We start from the raw sequence: 17,287 nt of genomic DNA on the forward strand, positions 1-17,287 counted from the left end.
GGATAACATCAACATTCCAACAGAGCACGGTGGTAATCCCGTTGCCTCCCAACGCCGCCGCTCGCTGCTTTTTTGTGGTATCATTATACTCGTGACTTCATGGCGTACGCCTGGTCAGGCATCATCAGCAACCCCCTGGCGATAAACTTCAGGGATGGCGATGGCCTGACCGGGGGCTTCCAGTTGGGTCAGTTGTGGATTATTACAGCAGGGCAGCAACGAAGGCGGCACCAAGGAGGACGGCCATGCCAGCGGGGGCGTTGCTAGCGCCGGCGTTCTGGTCAGGCGCCGCACCGGTGGAGGCGGATGGGGTCGCGCTGACCCTTGTGCTCACACCGCGAGTTGTGGAGGCCAGGGTGGAGTTGGCGGCGGTGAAGGCAGAGGTGAAGCCAACGCTGGGGGCGACGCTGGTTGTAAGAGCGACGACCTCGGTGGTGCTGGGGGCGGCGGATGATGAGGGAGAAGAGGTCGTCGACGGGGTGGTCGCGACGACAACGGAGGAAGAGGTGGTGGGCGCAGGCTTGGAGGTCGTGGTCGGGGTCGGGGCCACAGAGCTGGTCGTGGGGGCCTGGGAGGTTGAGGTGGTGGTGGGGACCGGGACATCGGAGGTGAGGGCGCCAGTGACGCCGTGCTTGGCAGCGCAGTCACCGAGGTTCATGCCGTTGGCGCAGCAGAAGGTTTCGGCGCCGGTGTCGTGCGTGCAGTAGAAGGAGGACAGGCAGGAGTCTGGGTTTTTCGTGTTAGTGACGATGCGCAAAACGTGACGTTGCGACGGTAGACTCACTTCCGCTGTTGGTAGAGCAGCAGGTCTCGCCAGCGGCGGGGTTGTAGCAGTGGACGGCAGAGTCGGTGGACTTGCACTGCTCATATCCGGTACCGCAAGCCTCGGCGCAAGTGTTTCCACCCTTGGAGCAGACCTCATCGGCGGGCTGGTAGGCGCTGTCGGCACGGCGCATGATGCCGAAATCTCTTGAGAGGGGGGTGATGACGCTGCGCTTGAAGACCTTGTCTTGGGCGAAGGCCTGGGCAGTGAAGGCCACGAGGGCCACGGAGGCGAGCGAACGGAAATGCATTGCGGCGGAATGTGCAAAGTTGACGGTAGATGACGATCGGATCGAATCGGTGGGTTTGTTCGGACACGTTTAGGGTTAGAGAGGCACCCGAATATTGCAAAATAACGACTGTAAGTCTTGTTGGCGGATCGCGAGTCGGTATGAATGAGCGATATCGACAGGCGGACGACGACGACGACGAGAGTATCGACGGAGCGAGAGAAGCAGGCGAGTACTCTGGCGTGAGGTGATCGTGAAGGAGGGTCAAAGAGTGACTGGAGGGGCGTAGACCACCTAAAAAGCACGCGACGGGTGTGGTTGCGAAGGGGAATGCGGGAGAAAGTGCAGTGCAAAGCGAACGAGGGACGGCGCAAAAAGAATGGAGATGAAGTGGAGAGAGGAAAGTGGGAAGAGTGAGAGGACGAGTCGCGAGAACTGGGGCAGGAGGAGCAATGCTGGTCGCAAACCGGGGGGAGGGGGGGGAGGCAGAGGGAAAAAGACGAGGGTTAGACGAGGGCAGCACGGTTCAATGGGCGACGAGGATGTCTTGTGCGGGCTGGGCGAGATATGGCGTACCGATTCGGAAGGATCCTCCTTTTAATTTTATTTGCCTGGACAGCAGCCAGTTGGAGGAGCTTGACCGACAGGGCCCGCCACGATGACCCCGGCTTGAGGCCGTCTGCGTCAGAGCCTATGAATGGTCCGCACCGGATGGGTGGACAGACCGCCCAGGGTTGTTAATGGCCCGGAGGAGAGCGGTGCGAGGCTTCGTCGACTCCTGATGAGGGTTCTCATGTTTGGAGAGGGTGGCACTGTGTCTCAAGTGAAGGAGAGCCGAGAGACTTGAGAGAGAGACCAACAAAAAGGAAAGGGATGGACAGACACGCGACGGGAGCCGTTATGCATGTTTTCTTAGCGGGCGACGGCAGCTGCAGATACAGGCATGCGGCCTCCCTTTAGCTCAGGAACGCGCTGACCGTAAGTTGCGTGTCGTTGTACGTGTAAAAGACTCAAAAAGACCCTCATCATCAGCCAACTGCCCCAGCAAAGAGGCTGACCTACGGCCTGCAGTGACCCATCAGCTCGTCTCTCCACTGCGCGACCAGGCCAGGCCACCTTGCACCTGCCGCCAACAGCAGTCGCTACCAGAATCCTTGGGGCCTGGGCAAACGTGACCGCCCCCAAAGCAGGGAGGCTCGTTGACAGTTGGTATGCTATTCCACAGCTGGGGGAGGACAAGCACCGAAGAGGAAAGACAAACGGCGGAAATCTGCACCTTTGAAATGAGACAGCCCGGCGCCAGCCAATGCCTCATCTCTCCTGAGTCCCGAGTCCCTGACCTTTTTGGCCGTGCGACACCACTTGGCCAGGTTCGCCCAATTGTGCTCGGCAGCCGCGATCTGACTGGGCGAATGCTCTAAAAGCGGGCCTCTGATCAGCCCAGATAGGCTAGCCCCCAAAGAGCAGAAAAAAGTCGGGGCCGCCAACGGGTACCTTGCAGCGCCAACCCAACCCAACCCAGACGTGCATCATCCGCCAATCGCTTGGTGTTCAGAGAGAGGCCCCACCCCATCGCGGCCATCTGACGAACCATCGAACGCCGTTTCAGGTGGGTTCCTCGTCTCTGATTCGCTCGGCCGCTTTCCATTCTTTCCTCGCCGCCTCAGTCCCCACGACTTCGCGATGCACCCCAGACCACTCACTGCAACTCACCCTCACCCGTCATCACCCACCACTGTGATTGTGACCCTCACACTCGCAGCCGCCCTCTCTAGCGGCAAAAAGGGCAAATGGCATAATACAAAAAATCCCCCGACCCAACCATCTCTGGAAATTGAACATGACGACCGGTCCCAGAATTTCCTCTTCTTGGCCCGACCACTTTCCCTTTGCAGACCCGGACCATTTCCCTTTTTCTCCCGAAGCGCTGTCGATAATCATCAGACCCAATCAATCCCATTACACTTCCCCATGACTTGGACTTCAAGTGAGATAGACCCCGATGACGGATGACCGCCGGCCGCTGTCTCGTCCGTTCCAGCCAACTGCCGGCATCTCTCATTCCCCTTAGGACATTGTCTTGACAGATTTATCGGATTGAGCTGTATCTGCGTGTCTCATGGTGTTCCATTCCGCGAGGCTTCACCGGCGCCTTCTAGAACCGAAAAACAATGCAATCTTAGCACCGCAGATCGCAACCATCTGTTTTCTTCTCGCCCTCTGCTAGCGCCGGCATGGTCACGGAAAAGGTCAACCTGATTCCCCAGTGTGTGCCATTGCCACCCACCTGAATCCCAAGAAGCGCAAAGTCGCCCTCCCGATTCCCGAATAAAGCGTCCCGCGCGACGGGTCAAACTCAATTACTTCGGACGACGTATCATGGAACGTGCCGAGCGACGACAAGCAGTTCGTTGCCGCAGACCGAAACGGCATTGGGCCTTGTAAACAATGCTAAACAAAACATCGAGTCTCAATGGGAAACATTCTGCTTGGCTCTAAACCGCCGTCGTAATCATTAATCGTGGCTAGCTATACTCCACGCGCAATGTCTACCCAATTCTAGATTTGCAAAGAGAAGGAAACAGTCATTACGTTCATGCAGGTACCCGAGACACCATGTGGCGCTATTCCTTCAAGCCTCACCACCGAAGCCACCCCTTCTATCGGGCTTCTTCTCTCATGCCTCCAGGTGCTTAGAGGTCGTCTTGTCCGCCTCCTCCCTCAACGGATCGCCAATGACGCCGTTCTCGTCGGTGTAGCCGATCTTGCTGGCGCTGAAGCCGTCCAGCTCACGCTTCCACACCGTATTGAGGAAGATGGGGTACGCGAAGCTGACGATGAAGCCGCAGAGGGGCACCACCATGGCGACGTGGTAGTCCTTGTGGTCCGCGAGGAGACCCGTGAGACTGGGAAAGAGAGCGCCTCCGGACACCGCCGCCACGATCCACGAGCTGCCGCGCTTCGTGTGGCGTCCCAGGCCGCGGATCGAGAGCGTGAAGATGGTTGGGAAAATGCACGACTCGAAGAAGAGGACGATTGAGAGCATGGCGATGCCCGCCTCGCCGAATAGCGCGATCGCGAGCGCGATGAAGACCATGATGCCCGTCATGAAGGTCATGAGCACGAGGCGTGGCTTGACCACCATCATGAGCCCGGCGGCGGCGAACCGGCCGATCGCGAAGAGGCCCTGCCCGATGGCGTACCGGTCGCTGGCCTCGGAGTGTGTGAGGCCGGCGCTCTCGACGGCGTAGTTGATGAACTGGCTGGCGACGCCGACCTGCGCTCCGACGTAGCAGAACTGCGCGGCGACGCCGAAGAAGAGCTTGTACTGCTTCCGCATGGGCTTGTCCTGGTAGCCCGTGAGGGCGGCGCTCTGCTCGGCCTGGAGCGCCATGTCGGCGTCCGTGACCTCGGGGATGGGCGCGAAGAAGAAGACGGCGGCGAGGAGGAAGACGAACGCGGCGATGCCGAGGTAGGTCCACTGCACCTTGGACAGGTCGTTGGGCTCCGTGTGCGAGAAGAAGACGCGGGCGGCGAGCAGCGGGGCGATGACGGAGCCGATGGCCTGGAAGGACTGCGACAGCTCGAGGCGGAACTCGGACAGGCGGGGCGGGCCGCAGGTCGCGATGAAGGGGTTCGCGCTGGTCTCGAGGGTCGACAGGCCCGAGCCGACGATGAAGAGGGAGCCGCAGAAGCCGGGGAAGGAGCGGTAGACGGCGGACGGCCAGAACATGAGGGCGCCGACGCCGTAGATGCACAGGCCTGTGATGAAGGTCCAGCGGTAGCCGAACTTGCGCACGATCCAGCCGGAGTAGGTCAGGGGCCCGATGAAGTAGGCGCCGAAGTAGGCGCCCTGGAGACCGCCGGCCTTGGCGGCCGTGATGTTGAGGGCGATTTGGAACTTGGAGTTGAGGACGTCGAGCAGGCCGTACTGCGCGCGCATTGTTAGATGAGCCCCGGTGGTTGTGATGTGATGGCTTTGACTTACAGCGAACCCCCACAGGAAGAAGAGAAGAGTGACCAAGGTGATGGGCACGATGGACTGCCTGACTGTCAGGGCGGAAGCGCCCGTCAACCCCCTGTTGGGGACGGACATGCGATGTTGATGTTGGGTCGCCTCGACAGCGCTGGGCTGGCGCTGGTCCAGGACTTCGGCGACCTCTGGCTCCTGTTTCTTTCCAAACATCTTTGCTGAGTTGGAGTGGATGGGTGTCAGTGAAGACATGAAGTCGATGATGAGAAGGTGATGATGATGCTCAGTGTCCGGCTGGCTGATGATCCCAAAATGCCAACAAGGTCGTCAACGTTCAACCTTATATATGCCATGCGACGAGCAAACCCATCACCACCTGTCGTCCCATCCAAAACGCCACTGACAAGCTCACATTAGCTTCCCCACGCCCGACTATTCGATCCCATCACGCACACGCCAGAACCGTGATGTCGGATCCAGCCAGGTCTCGAATTCGCAGCTAAGCGCGCACCAAAATTCTGCACCACGGCAGAGATTTCGCACAAACTCAAATGTTCTCCCAGTAGCAAAATTATAGCTCACCGGGCAGAAGGCCGCTATTGAAGCGTTCCAACCTCGCAGGCGACGAATGGCAATGCTAGCCGGCCCTCCGTTGCGTTTGCGCGCATTCTAGCCTCGACGGCAGAAACCACCCATCGGGGAGAGCGCTGCATTTCGTAGGGCGGGTGACGATCAGCTAGCGGGCAAGGCGAAACCCCCCATCCCATCCCATCCTCCAAAAGCTGGGCCGGCACTTGGATGGGAGGAAGCTTGACAGTCAAGCTTGCATGCACCGAATTTGAGCCATGTCCAGGCTAGGTAGCGCGCATACGGCCGACGTTTGGATCTTCCTCGGCGCTTCTTGGAGTTGTGGGGGAAGATTTCAGCGAAGATAGCGACGTGAGTGAGGTGAGCGCGGGGGAGGTTGGGGCGATTGGTTCGCTGTGTCCGGATCTAGCTTGGTGTTGTTCGGAGAGGTGCTAGACTTCCGGGGGCGGGGGAAGGTGGAAGGCGGAGAAGCACGAGAGGGGAGGAGGACGACGGCGACGAAAACGACGAAGCCAGAAACCTCCGCTTGTCTTGTTATCCCGTGACGAAGCAACCATATCGGTATTGATGTGAGAGGAAACATGTTCGCAGAGCTATATGTAATCAGCTAGCCAATATAGACGGATCTTCGCGACGTGAGGGTCCTCGAGATCGAGCTTCATTCAGAATGAAATATCAGATCGTCGCGGTTGCAGTCAGACAAAGACAAGCCAACGGTCGCAGTGATTTTGAAGCCAAACTCTCCAACCCCACGGGACGATCCCCGCAAATCCCCTGCTTGGCAAGAGCTTGTCTTTTTCTCTGCACGATATTCTCTCCTTGGCACGATCGTGGGGCCTGGGCAGCAAACCGTGAAGTGGGTGAGTGGCAACAGAGGAGGGCTAGAACAGAGATCTGGGTCGTTGAGGCTAGTCAAAGACCCGTGACGTGTGGCAACCCCGGCGCTAACGTCTTCCCCACGTGAGACAAGGGCGCCGGTATCATGAACATCGGTCCGACATTGAAGGGACTAATATAGGTCAATTAAGTCGACGCTGTTCAGGGCGTCGAGATCGCGGGGCGCGTTCCGAGTCTCTGGGATATAACGCTTTGGCCATTTTGCTCCGCCATCTCTTCTCGCTGTTAGATATGTACATTCGTTCCGCTGCCCAAGCCATTCTGGGTATTGTGCTCCTCAAGATTGCCCCCGCTGAAAGAAAGCAACGCGACTCATTTGCTCCTCTGATCAAAGATCTCCTTCCATCCTACCACCATTACGTAGAAGCTGTGCCGCGGCGGGGACTCGGAAAAAGTAGCGACGACTCCATATAATATACATGCAGGGTGAACTGCTCGATCGGTCAGGAAGATAGAAAGGTCGATTCATGAGGAGTTCAATCGGTGGGTTCCCTCATCATCTTGGAAATGTTTTTGGACATTTGTGCATACTTCTCCTCGAAAGTCTTCTGGAACTTCTCGCATGCCACCCACATGGCATCGCCCTTCTTCCAGTACGTGTAGCAGTTGTCGAAAATCTGGCGCACGTCGGAGACAAATTCGTCCTCTGTAGTGTACTGTTGCTGACTCATCTTCGCCTTGATGGTGTTGAGATCCATGGGTTTCTTCACTTTCTCAAAGTAATCAGGCACGTTGTCCTCGACTGGGTCAACGGGCTCCTTGAAGGGACCGACAAGACGCGTCCAGAAACCTGTAAAAGTCAGCAAAGATATTCATATCTTCATCAGAAGGTATGGACATACCAGGACCCGAAAGCATCCTGTCAAGGAGATCAGCGCAGAAGTCCAGCTTCTTGTCGGTACTTATCTCGCCAGTGGGCGTGGAAACGAAACTGCGTCGCTTCTGGATGACAGGCTTAGATTTCGGCGCAGATGCGACAGCTGCCGCGGCCGCAGCTTTGCGGACCGGAGGCGGCGGAGCCCGGTGGCTGTTGTTGTAAGTCTTGGAGTTTTGCGACAGGGGCAGTGGCGCAGATGCACGTCGGTTCTTCTTGGTCAGGTGGTCATCTTCATCGCTGTCCTCCTCTAAGTAGTGAACGCTCTTCCGTGGGGCCGGCTCAGCGGACTGTGGTGACTCCGCAGAAGACGGCGCAGGCAGGCTGTCGAGAGAGCTCATGGCTACCACAAGTTCACTGAGAACCTCCTGCGGGAGCGACTTGGCAAACTCGGCCCTGGACTCCGAAGAGCGCATGTATTCGGCCGCCCACGACAAGAGTAGCTTACGAATGGCGGAACCCTCGGGCGTGTCTCTCCAGACCTGAACAAGCAGAGGAGTTGCGGGGATGTGCTGGGTGATGCGTCTACAGTCGTTCATGGCTTCGAGAGTCTTGTCACAGAGACCATCGATTCCGAGCTCATAGCCCAGCTTCCACACACCGATCAGGGCCTCGTATGAGGGAGTTGAGTTGGCATCGTTCGAGACATGGCCGGTGAAGAGGAATTGCTGGGTCAAGCCGAAGACTTCTTGCGAGGTCTCGGGCAGCTTTACGATGTGTTCGATAGTATCCGATGCGACGTTCTGCTTGAAGTGGTTGCGGTAGAATGTAGATCTAGCGCAGAGGAAGTCCTTCTGGATGCCGAAGGGAGTCTCGTCGGATCCGACGAGGATGATGACAAAGGTCGGGTGAGGTTGCCTTGATGAATGTGAGACGGGTTAGATAAATGAGCAGAGGAGATGTAAAACTTACGTCCATGAGAATTTGCTCTCATCCTTGGCAGCCTCTTTGACAGGCTCCGACTTTTCGGCAGCAGGAGCCGGGCTGACGCCGTTGGTGGCGGGAACCGGAGTCTGTTCCGACATGGTGAATGTGTGCTTGAGCAGTCTGCGCGGAGGCGATCAGCTAACGGTGAAAGACGACTACGAGTCAATGTTACGACGAAGAGATCAAGATAGAAGTCACTGGTGGAGTTATAGATGAAGAATGGTTGAGCAGAAAAGATTGCGGGAAGTGAGGTGAAGTGAGTGAAGGATGTAGTCTGGTGAACGACTAGCGCAAGGGCAAGTGGCATGAGGTGAATGGCAAGGCAAGTAGGGATGAACGCGTCTTGCCAGATGGCAGACGCGTCGGGTCCCAAAGTGCAAGAGCGATGCAAAGCAGGAAAACCAGGCAACTGTGAAGGAAAGAGGGCGAAATCGCGACTTACCTTGATAGCTGGAAGATGAGATGTGAAGGTTTTGACGCAGAGCTTGCTGAGGGAGCTCTTGCACGATGACAGGTGACAGGTGACAAGTCTTACGATTGTCAGGGATAGAAAGCAGTGACTGAGTATAATACAAGTAAAACGACAGGAGAGGGCGGTCAATGATGAGATTAAGCAGACGATAATCGTCGCCGGGTGAGGGAAAGGCGCGATGATTGAGATTTTACTCCCTCGATCTTACCACAGTCAAGCTCACTCTAGGGAATGAAGGTGCGATAGCGAGGTAAGCCACAACAGGCGTTTCATGCCTTCTGGAGATGGACCGTGCAGAAGCTTCCTCGGGTCCACAGTTCCGCCATTCCGGGCTGGCAGCCTCCGCCACACTTGAGCAAGCACCGCCACATACTGCTTTAAGGTTTTCAATGTCCAGTCCTCTCTTGCACCAACACAGCCAGCCAAACATGCTGTCACTTTTCCCACGTGCGAATGCCTTCCAAATGGAAATCCGGAACGATGGAGTGCAAGCTCTCCTGTCCTTGATGAATGCGCAGTCAGTCAGGTATTGATCCTTATCCTCGGAGGTCGCCGGAGTTCAGCGGAAAAGGTTCCCAAATTGTTCACCGTTGACCGGCCCTTGTTGCTCCAAAGCGCATCACGCTACTGCACCCGAGGCCTCGCTGAACCCCCGGCCATCCTTTATCGCCCCGCGCCAATTGACCTCTGAGAGCCCGTATCTCGAGCAGGTGGGCTGCGGACCCCACAGTATCTCTGTTCCCTGACGGCATAGACAGCCGACCCAGTGCTTTTCACCAGCTTCCTGATCGAGCAAAGAGCCGTTTTTTGCCCTGGGAAAACATGTCTGCGTGGTGTTCCGTGTGGAGATTGGATAAGGCGGAAATTTTCAGCTGCCCTGAATGGAGACCAGCTTCTATAAAGCATGATGCGCCGCTGCACCGTTTGATGGGATATCTGTTGTTGTTTGGTAGTCGCCTTGCCCCTCGCTTGTCGCCGCGCATTCCGTGAGAGACTTGAAGACATTCGCACCTCAAGATGACTCGAGCATTCGGTTTCCTGGCGGCCGCCGGCCTCGTAGGCACCGCCACTGCCGGTCTCTACCCTGGCCTGACTACCGCCAACCACAGCTGCTCTCTCGGTATGAAGCTTATTTGACGCGCAAGTGGAATGATTCATTGACCATGTTCTTAGTTGAGCCTGTTCTGTCATGCTCTTGTGGGGCAGTTCCTGACAAGGTCGACACCTGCTGTGTCGAGACCTACGGTGGCCTTGTTGTATGTTGCTCAACAATTGCGTCTTTGTACGTACAGGACTGACTTTGCGATAGATGGCCACTCAGTTCTGGAACACCTACACTGGCCTGGAGAGCGAGGGACAAAAGTTGCCTCAAGACTCGTGGGGCATCCACGGCCTCTGGCCCGACTTTTGCAATGGCTCGTACACCCAGTACTGCGATCTCAAGCGCCAATACGACCCTCTTCCTTCGCCCAACACCACCAATGGCAAGCCCGACGGTACTCCTGTCCCTGCTTACAACGGTACCTCCATCGACAAGTTCATCACTCCTTTCGAGAGATTTGACCTTCTGGAGTACATGAACAAGTGAGTCTCCTCCGTTCTGGGCGCAACTGATCCATCACTTGCTTCGAGTCGCACGCCCTTGGTTTCGGTTGCCTAACAACAATAGGTTCTGGATCGCTCTGGGAACCCCCAACTGGGTCCTCTGGGCCCACGAGTTCTCCAAGCACGCCACCTGCTTCAGCACCTTTGACGTCGAGTGCTATGGCCCCAAGTACCAAGAACACGAGGAGCTCGTCGACTTCTTCGAGACCGTCGTCCACTACTACAAGGAGACTCCGACCTGGAAGTGGCTGGCTGAGAAGGACATCAAGCCTTCCAACACCACCGCCTACTCGCTGTCCGACATCCAGGCCGCCTTGACTGCGGGCCACGGCGCCATTCCCTACCTCGGATGCAGCGGTCCCCGCTACAACACCACCGAGGCAGGCAAGGGCTCCCTTGATAATGGCTTCACCCAGCTTGGCGAGGCCTGGTATTACTTCCACGTCTACGGCAGACCCCAGCGCGGCGATGGAATTCCTGTTGCCGCTGACAGCAACGGCGGAAGCGTTTCCAACTGCGCCAAGACAGAGGGTGCAATCTGGTACTTTGAGCGCTCCGAGGGATCGGTGCAGTAAACGATTTATGAATGAAATTCAGAAGTGTCTCGTAAACACAGGTAGTAATACATAATCGCATCCTTGTAAACCGACAATTCTTACAACAACCGTGTTCGTCCAAACCGGCAAGATCAACACTTGCGATCTGAGATCAAAGTCAACTACCGCAGTCTTTGCCATTCAATTGAGTATTCTAGGAAAGTGCCAAAGCAACCATTGATATGTACCAGCATTGCTTTTCCCTCCCGAGCCCAGGTGACAGCATGCTGGACGCTGGGTATATCTACAAGTACAGCTCACAACCAAATGCCCTAACGCCTGTCTGATGCAAATTACTTCGTCAACAATGCATCTACTCGTCCTCTTCCTCGACAGCCGGGGCGACATAACCGGCACGCTGGGTAGGCTCAGATGCAATCTGCGTCTCAGTCGCGGTCGTCGTCGCAGAGGCGGGGAGAGGTTGTCCAGTGGACGCGGCGAAGGTGCCGCCAGCGCTCGCAGCGCCGGAGGAGGAGGATGCCTTCTTCTTCTTTCCCTTCTTGGGGTTGGGCTGTTCAGTGTTAGTCGAGCTGGGCATTATCAACTAGGGTTTTCGCGCGCTACTTACGTCGTGCCACGCCCACACGGGCTTGAAGCTGTCAACGAACGAAACATCCTCCCACAAGTTGGGGAAGAGCCAGAGACCGGGAGAGGCGACGAAGTAGGTAATGCAGAAGAGAATGACGCGGAAGATCGCCATCAGGAAGAACAGTCCTATTCAAGTTAGATTTATAATCATCTGGTAAAGTCTCGGTCTTCTTACCTAGCAAGCCCAAGAATCCCCAGCTGAGGTAGTAGACACCGAGACGGAGCTTGAGAGGCCACAGGGGGTAGCAGACGACGATGAAGATCAAGACGAGAGCAGCGAGAGCATAAAGGCGGGTCTTGACCTGCGATCCCTCGTAGAGCCAGACGTAGTACATGTCGTCTCCGGCCTCTTGCTGAGGCTCAATGCGAACGGTCCACAGACCCTTGACACGCTTCGTCTTCTTGGGGCCGTGGTCATGACCCTCATGGGGGTCAGACTTGACGACTCGCAGAGCGAGCATGGACATGGGCAGCAGCTTGAAGGTGTTCTCGAGGGAGGCGCGATCGGTAATCTCGGGGAGTTCGGGGTGCTTCTGGCGAAGCTTCGCGTAACCGGGGGCCTGGAGCGCACGGAGAGCACGCTTGACTCTGAACATGTCCTTACGCTCGCCGTTCAGGATACAGGTTCGGGGCTTGAGATCGCAAGTTCTCAAGTAGCCGGCAAGCGCGAGCGCCATGGGGTTCGGGGGTCCAGGCTGAATACTGCAAACATGTCAATTAGCGGATGAGATATGATATCTGGAACCATGGGCAACTCACGGTCTGGCAACACCCTGCTGCTGCTGCTGTTGAGGAGGGCCATGCTGGTGTCCAGGGCCATGCTGATGACCATGGTGCTCGTGGTCATGGTTGTGCTCGCCAGCCTCTCCGCCCTCACCAGCCTGGGCCTGGGCCTCTGCCTGGGCTCTCTGGGCTGCCATCTGGCGTTGCATGGCCTCCTGGCGCAACTTGTTGAGGAAATCGGGGACACTCATGCCGGCCTTCTCGGCTGTTCTGGGAGTCAGTACTTTTTCGCACAATCGCGACCAGCGGAGAGCTCACCATCCATTGCGATCTGCCGGCGCATGGCAGCAAGTTGCTCAGGAGACGGCTGCATAGGTCTACCGTCAGGGCCCATGATCATGGGCATTGGCATTGCGCCCGGCGGAGGGCCACCCTGTGGCTGTTGGGGTTGCGACATGTTGGCAAGTTGGACGCGACTAGATTGACGCGATTGTCAATGGACTGGTGTGCGTATGCGGCCGGTAAATTTTGTCAAGCAAGCGCTTGCGACGAGATGCGGCCGACTGAAAGAATCTGGCGACAACGACAGCCCAAGAGGTGTTGGTTGTAGAAATTGGAAGCCGTCGAGGTGTGGACTGTCTGTGGTCGTGGGCTTTTGGGTCTCGAGCAAAAGCGGCCCCAGCAAGCAAGCCAGGTGTTCACTTCGCCCAAAAAATCCGTGCAGGGGTAAGGTCCACACTCCAGTCCGCCCGCGTCCATAACGGTTCGGCTCTCTCTTTCTCCGGGAACCGTTATCGATAAGCCCTGCGAGCGCCAACATGGATGGTGCGGGTGCTCAGACCACACTCAAACCGGCCCTATCGTCTTTATCGTCCTTATCGTCGTCTCCGTCGTCGCTGTCGTCATTCGTCTCCGGCCTCCGTCTCCGTCGTCCTTCGTCTCCATCGTCGCTCTTCGTCTCCATCGTCGCTCTTCGTCGTCCGTCGTCCTTCTTATCGCCGCTATTGTCCTTGCTGTCCTTGTTATGACCAGGCATCATTCTTATTGGACTTGTTGTTCTAATTTGGTTCCCCAGGTGGCTAAAAGTTTCCGGCCGGGTAGCGAATTCAGGTTCTCGTCGAACAACGATGGCAGATGCCTTAGGTAAGCTGAGTGTACTTTCCTTAGATGATCACGAACAAGTGGAGAATGGAGGGGTTCTCCAAGCGATGCCTTACATAAGATGAAATTCCTCAGATCCAAGCCCCTCCTGCTTGCTGCTGCTGCTGGAGCTGCTGGAGCTGCTGGAGTTGCTGATGTCCCTCCACACTGTGGCGGTTTGCCCGAGACATTTTGTTTGCGCTAGAGTAACACGAGAAGGCCTGCGGAAGCTTCTCGTCCACCGGTTTTCTTCACAAGAGACGATGACGAAGGACTCCGCCACGATTTTAAGCAACGATTCCCGGCTCCTCATCCAGCTTGACTCGAGTCATCACCAGCCCGGCGACATGTTTCTCTTCAACCAACCGGACGGTTTGCAACCACTACGGGCAGAAATATCGCCGCGGGAATCAAGTGACGCTCATTCCGATTCCGTGAGGGGGATTATTATTAGAACCAAGGAAAGAAGGAAGGAAGAGGAAGGAAAAACAGGAGACGGAGGCAAATGCAGGCCAGAGCGGAGCGCTGCAGAACACACCACCCGCCCGCAGTCTGCCAGCCCAGCCTCTGCTCCCCACAACGATCGCGACCTGTCGCCATCATAAGCTTCCATCTGGCCAAGGCAGCCTGTCGGCATCGCCCTCCCCGTGTGTGCGACCCTTCAACGGCGATGCTCTCCTGCAATAGGAGACGCGCTGGTCTGCGATGGGTGTTTTGATGGCACAGCGCATCCCCCCAGTCCGCCAGATAGGCTTCCCGCGTTCCCTCCCCCGTGCTACCCGCGGTGCCTTGCATGCTTTGATGGAAATTTTTCATTCGTCTGCCGTCCGCTCACGTTGGAACATGTCACCGAATTACTGGGATTGCCGTGCCGTTTGGGCGGCCAGATGGGCTGCGCCGCAGTGATTGGCCCGTCAGATTAGGCCGCTTCATTTCGCCCGACTGGAAACAACACGCTCGCTGCGCGGTTTCGAAATGCCATTCAGCCGTGGCCCTGTTTGTCAGTATTTTTCGACAGAGAAGGGCTCGTGGGGCCCAGCCCAGAATCGGTGGGAATGACAAGGGGCGGTGACGGTGACTGGCATCAAGCTGGATGACGGTTCGTAGACGGGCACGAGACCCTCCTTCGGAGGGGCACTTGTGGCAAGCTGCTGCTGGTCAAGCTGCCTCCGGGTAACCAGAGCAAGGCAGAGGTGAGACATCGACTCGCTGAGCCATCGTCTTCATCTTACACGAGTGGTGGAGTCCTGCAATCTGGTGCAGGATGGTGGTGTAGCGCCAGCCATCCGAATCCGACAGACCCCCAGCTTCCTAAGCGCCGGTTGGCCGGCCGCGTCTGGCCCCGTCTGCAACCCCGGCCTATCAGAGCGGCCCGTCTGCATCTCAACTGCACACCTCGCCGACAATTGCCCAGGCCCTTGTCCCTCCCATGTTCCTCTCAGCTGGGCCTATGAAGCAAAGCAAAAGAGCAAAACCTCTGGCTGGAGGTGGGCATTTGGGACACACAAATTTGCCAGGGAACGAACGCGGGTGAGCTTGGTCGGGCCCAAGTGCTTGCCGGGTATGTCTAAGTCGTGTGGTGGTGTGTACGTGTGTGAGTGGGCTCTCCTCTTCTCATCTTGCAGGTTGCCTGCCGTCTTGCCTCCCGCCGCTGCATTCTCTATTATAACTCAATCGGATCACTTGGATCTTTGTTTCCTGCCGCCCTCTCTGCATCTTCCCTTTTCTGTTTCTGTCAAATCGCTGGCCGTCTTTCGTTATTTTGTGTTTTTACCCAATGTTCCCAGCGTTTTCGGCATGAAGCATCTTGCGAAGCAGGTATGAAGGGTTTGAGTGGCATGCTTGCAGACGTTTATACGACATGGCTGTCGCCCCTCACTCATTGTTGTACACCGTTGTCAACCTGCCCGGACGAAAAGCCGCGTCAAAGTGAGTCTACAGCCCAGGCGAAGTCCGGCGCAGGAGAACATCATACATATACCTACCGGACACTAACCAACCCGCATAGACACCTTTGACATTTCTGAGAAACTGCCGTCCACCGTGACCCGCGACCAGCCCGTGCCCATGCCGCCGCCTTTCGCAGGTACGATGCAGAAGCCTGCCGGACCTCGCTCTCAGCCGGTGAAGTCGAAGGGAGTCAAGAGAGGTTTTGCATCGCTCCGGGAGCGGTTCTCTGTGAGAAAGCGATTTCGCTCAGACTCCTCTTCACCGCGCCGGCTACAAATATCAGGACCTACCGACTTCCGCCATCTGCACTCCGAGTCTTTCCAGTTTGCTCAGTACACGACTCTTCAAACTGTTGGCCACACAATGCCGCCGCGGCCAAAACGTATATCTCGGACTCGTCCGGCGTCCTTCAGGCCGCTGGAGTTGAGCATCTACGTACCGAAAAGGGAGCTGTCGCCCATCCTGCCTCACTTCGAGATGCTCACCCCGCCACCACCTGCCCGTGTTCAGCCAAACCCCGACGACGACGTCTTTGGGCCTTCGCATGAGCCGAGCTACTCCTCCATGTCATTCCACCTGCCGCGGAAGATCTCAATGTCGCCATCAACATTGACGATGTCTCCGGGCGACACCCCGCCGAAAATCCCGCCCAAGTCGAGAGCTCGGTCGCAAACGTCATCCAGTGTGGAACGGATGAAGGAACGCATTGCGGGTGCCATGCTGGAGGTCGACAAACTTCAGCGGGAGATCGACTTAGTCATGGAGCGTCAGAGCATTTACGTTAGCAGTCGACCTTCGACAGCTCATTCGATGGCACTGACAACGCACGGTAAGCCCGGTCCATGGCCCAAATTTAGCAAGTCTCACGGCGCTGACCAAATTAGACATGGATCCCATACCCACCGTCCCCGCGCTCCCACCAGCCGCACCCTCGTTTGCAGAACGCCTGAACCCCGGGGTCGACCGCCCGCATACGGCGCCGCCCCGGCCGCCGATGCATATTCCCCACCGCGGCATGGCCTTCGCCGATGCCTCTGCGGCCTTCATCACCCCTCTCCCGAGCCGCGGCAGAGAGGCCCGACCGCCGCCGCCCCCGTTGCCGCTCGTTCTTCGCCCGCCGCTGCGCAAGAAGAAATCCTTCTCGCGCGTGTCCAGCTGGCTGTTCCCTGGAGGTGCTGCAGAGCAGCACCATCGGAGCATCAGTCACGATTCCATCACTAATCTTCCTCGCCCCGTCAAGGGGCGCGAGGGCTTCTACCAATGTGTCCATGCGCCGCGGGACGGGCGCACTAGTTTTGACACGGCGTCGACTGTGTCGACGTGGGAGTCGGAAGACGGAGGCCAAACGGTCCCGACGACGTGGTCGCCCGGCAGCACCCCCGCCACCAGAGCGGAGGAGCACCCGCCGCTGGAGCGCGTAACCACCTTTGGGAAGGAAAAAGACACGATTGCCCCTCGATGGGGCAGCGTCGGTGTGGCGTTTTGATGAGAGCGGTTTTACTGTATTCTTTTTGTCTCACATGATACCAAATGTTTGCTCTGGGGGAGGGTGACGATGATACCATCCATATTGTAAAATCATACCATGGGGATAGAGGACCGGGGCGGTTACCTATTGTTTTTTCCGGATACTTAATCACAGTGGCGCCCGGGATGGCCAAGGATACTGAGAAGGGAGTGAATGAAGAAACGTGTCCACGTCAACTTGTTTGTTTGTTGTGTCTCGGTGTCCATGTGTCTCGCGGTCATGTTGCATCGGACTCTGACGTGTCTTGGTGAGAGTGACGGTTGTTTTCTCCGAGCAAGGCTCCGACTGAAACGGAAAAAGATCTCGGAGGGAAGATCAAACAATGGACGCCTCTGTTCAACCGTCTGACTAACATCTCCGATCCGAGTCTCGAA

General features: G+C 57.0%; 6 protein-coding genes across 6 annotated transcripts; 2 read left to right on the forward strand and 4 right to left on the reverse strand.

Moving 5' to 3' along the window:
* Positions 1–202: 202 nt before the first annotated feature.
* On the reverse strand, positions 203–1,073 carry CGGC5_v005455 (uncharacterized protein; the record flags this gene model as incomplete). Its single annotated transcript, XM_032035020.1, has 2 exons — positions 203–726; positions 785–1,073. 2 exons carry the CDS (start codon positions 1,071–1,073, stop codon positions 203–205), a joined length of 813 nt encoding a protein of 270 aa, XP_031886012.1.
* Positions 1,074–3,729: 2,656 nt separating this feature from the next.
* On the reverse strand, positions 3,730–5,238 carry fucP-0 (L-fucose-proton symporter; the record flags this gene model as incomplete). Its single annotated transcript, XM_032035023.1, has 2 exons — positions 3,730–4,983; positions 5,041–5,238. 2 exons carry the CDS (start codon positions 5,236–5,238, stop codon positions 3,730–3,732), a joined length of 1,452 nt encoding a protein of 483 aa, XP_031885989.1.
* Positions 5,239–6,838: 1,600 nt separating this feature from the next.
* bdf1 (SWR1 complex bromodomain subunit bdf1) lies at positions 6,839–9,213 on the reverse strand (the record flags this gene model as incomplete). The annotated part of the gene is made up of 6 exons (XM_066151455.1): positions 6,839–6,941; positions 7,042–7,300; positions 7,353–8,242; positions 8,297–8,431; positions 8,754–8,761; positions 9,007–9,213. The coding sequence occupies 6 exons, from the start codon at positions 9,211–9,213 to the stop codon at positions 6,839–6,841; spliced, it is 1,602 nt and encodes a 533-aa protein (XP_066008947.1).
* A 587-nt stretch (positions 9,214–9,800) lies between these two features.
* On the forward strand, positions 9,801–10,963 carry RNTR (Ribonuclease Trv; the record flags this gene model as incomplete). Its single annotated transcript, XM_032035025.1, has 4 exons — positions 9,801–9,903; positions 9,957–10,039; positions 10,093–10,367; positions 10,453–10,963. The coding sequence occupies 4 exons, from the start codon at positions 9,801–9,803 to the stop codon at positions 10,961–10,963; spliced, it is 972 nt and encodes a 323-aa protein (XP_031885991.1).
* A 334-nt stretch (positions 10,964–11,297) lies between these two features.
* On the reverse strand, positions 11,298–12,752 carry SEC62 (Translocation protein SEC62; the record flags this gene model as incomplete). The annotated part of the gene is made up of 5 exons (XM_032035026.1): positions 11,298–11,495; positions 11,553–11,698; positions 11,748–12,274; positions 12,332–12,560; positions 12,614–12,752. 5 exons carry the CDS (start codon positions 12,750–12,752, stop codon positions 11,298–11,300), a joined length of 1,239 nt encoding a protein of 412 aa, XP_031885990.1.
* Positions 12,753–15,255: 2,503 nt separating this feature from the next.
* Positions 15,256–16,871, forward strand: CGGC5_v005460 (uncharacterized protein; the record flags this gene model as incomplete). The annotated part of the gene is made up of 3 exons (XM_032035028.1): positions 15,256–15,364; positions 15,444–16,214; positions 16,270–16,871. The coding sequence occupies 3 exons, from the start codon at positions 15,256–15,258 to the stop codon at positions 16,869–16,871; spliced, it is 1,482 nt and encodes a 493-aa protein (XP_031885984.1).
* Positions 16,872–17,287: the final 416 nt, after the last annotated feature.

The sequence above is a fragment of the Colletotrichum fructicola genome (genome assembly GCF_000319635.2).
Source record: "Colletotrichum fructicola Nara gc5 chromosome Unknown KSG_Nara_v1_contig03, whole genome shotgun sequence".
Lineage (NCBI taxonomy): Eukaryota > Fungi > Ascomycota > Sordariomycetes > Glomerellales > Glomerellaceae > Colletotrichum > Colletotrichum fructicola.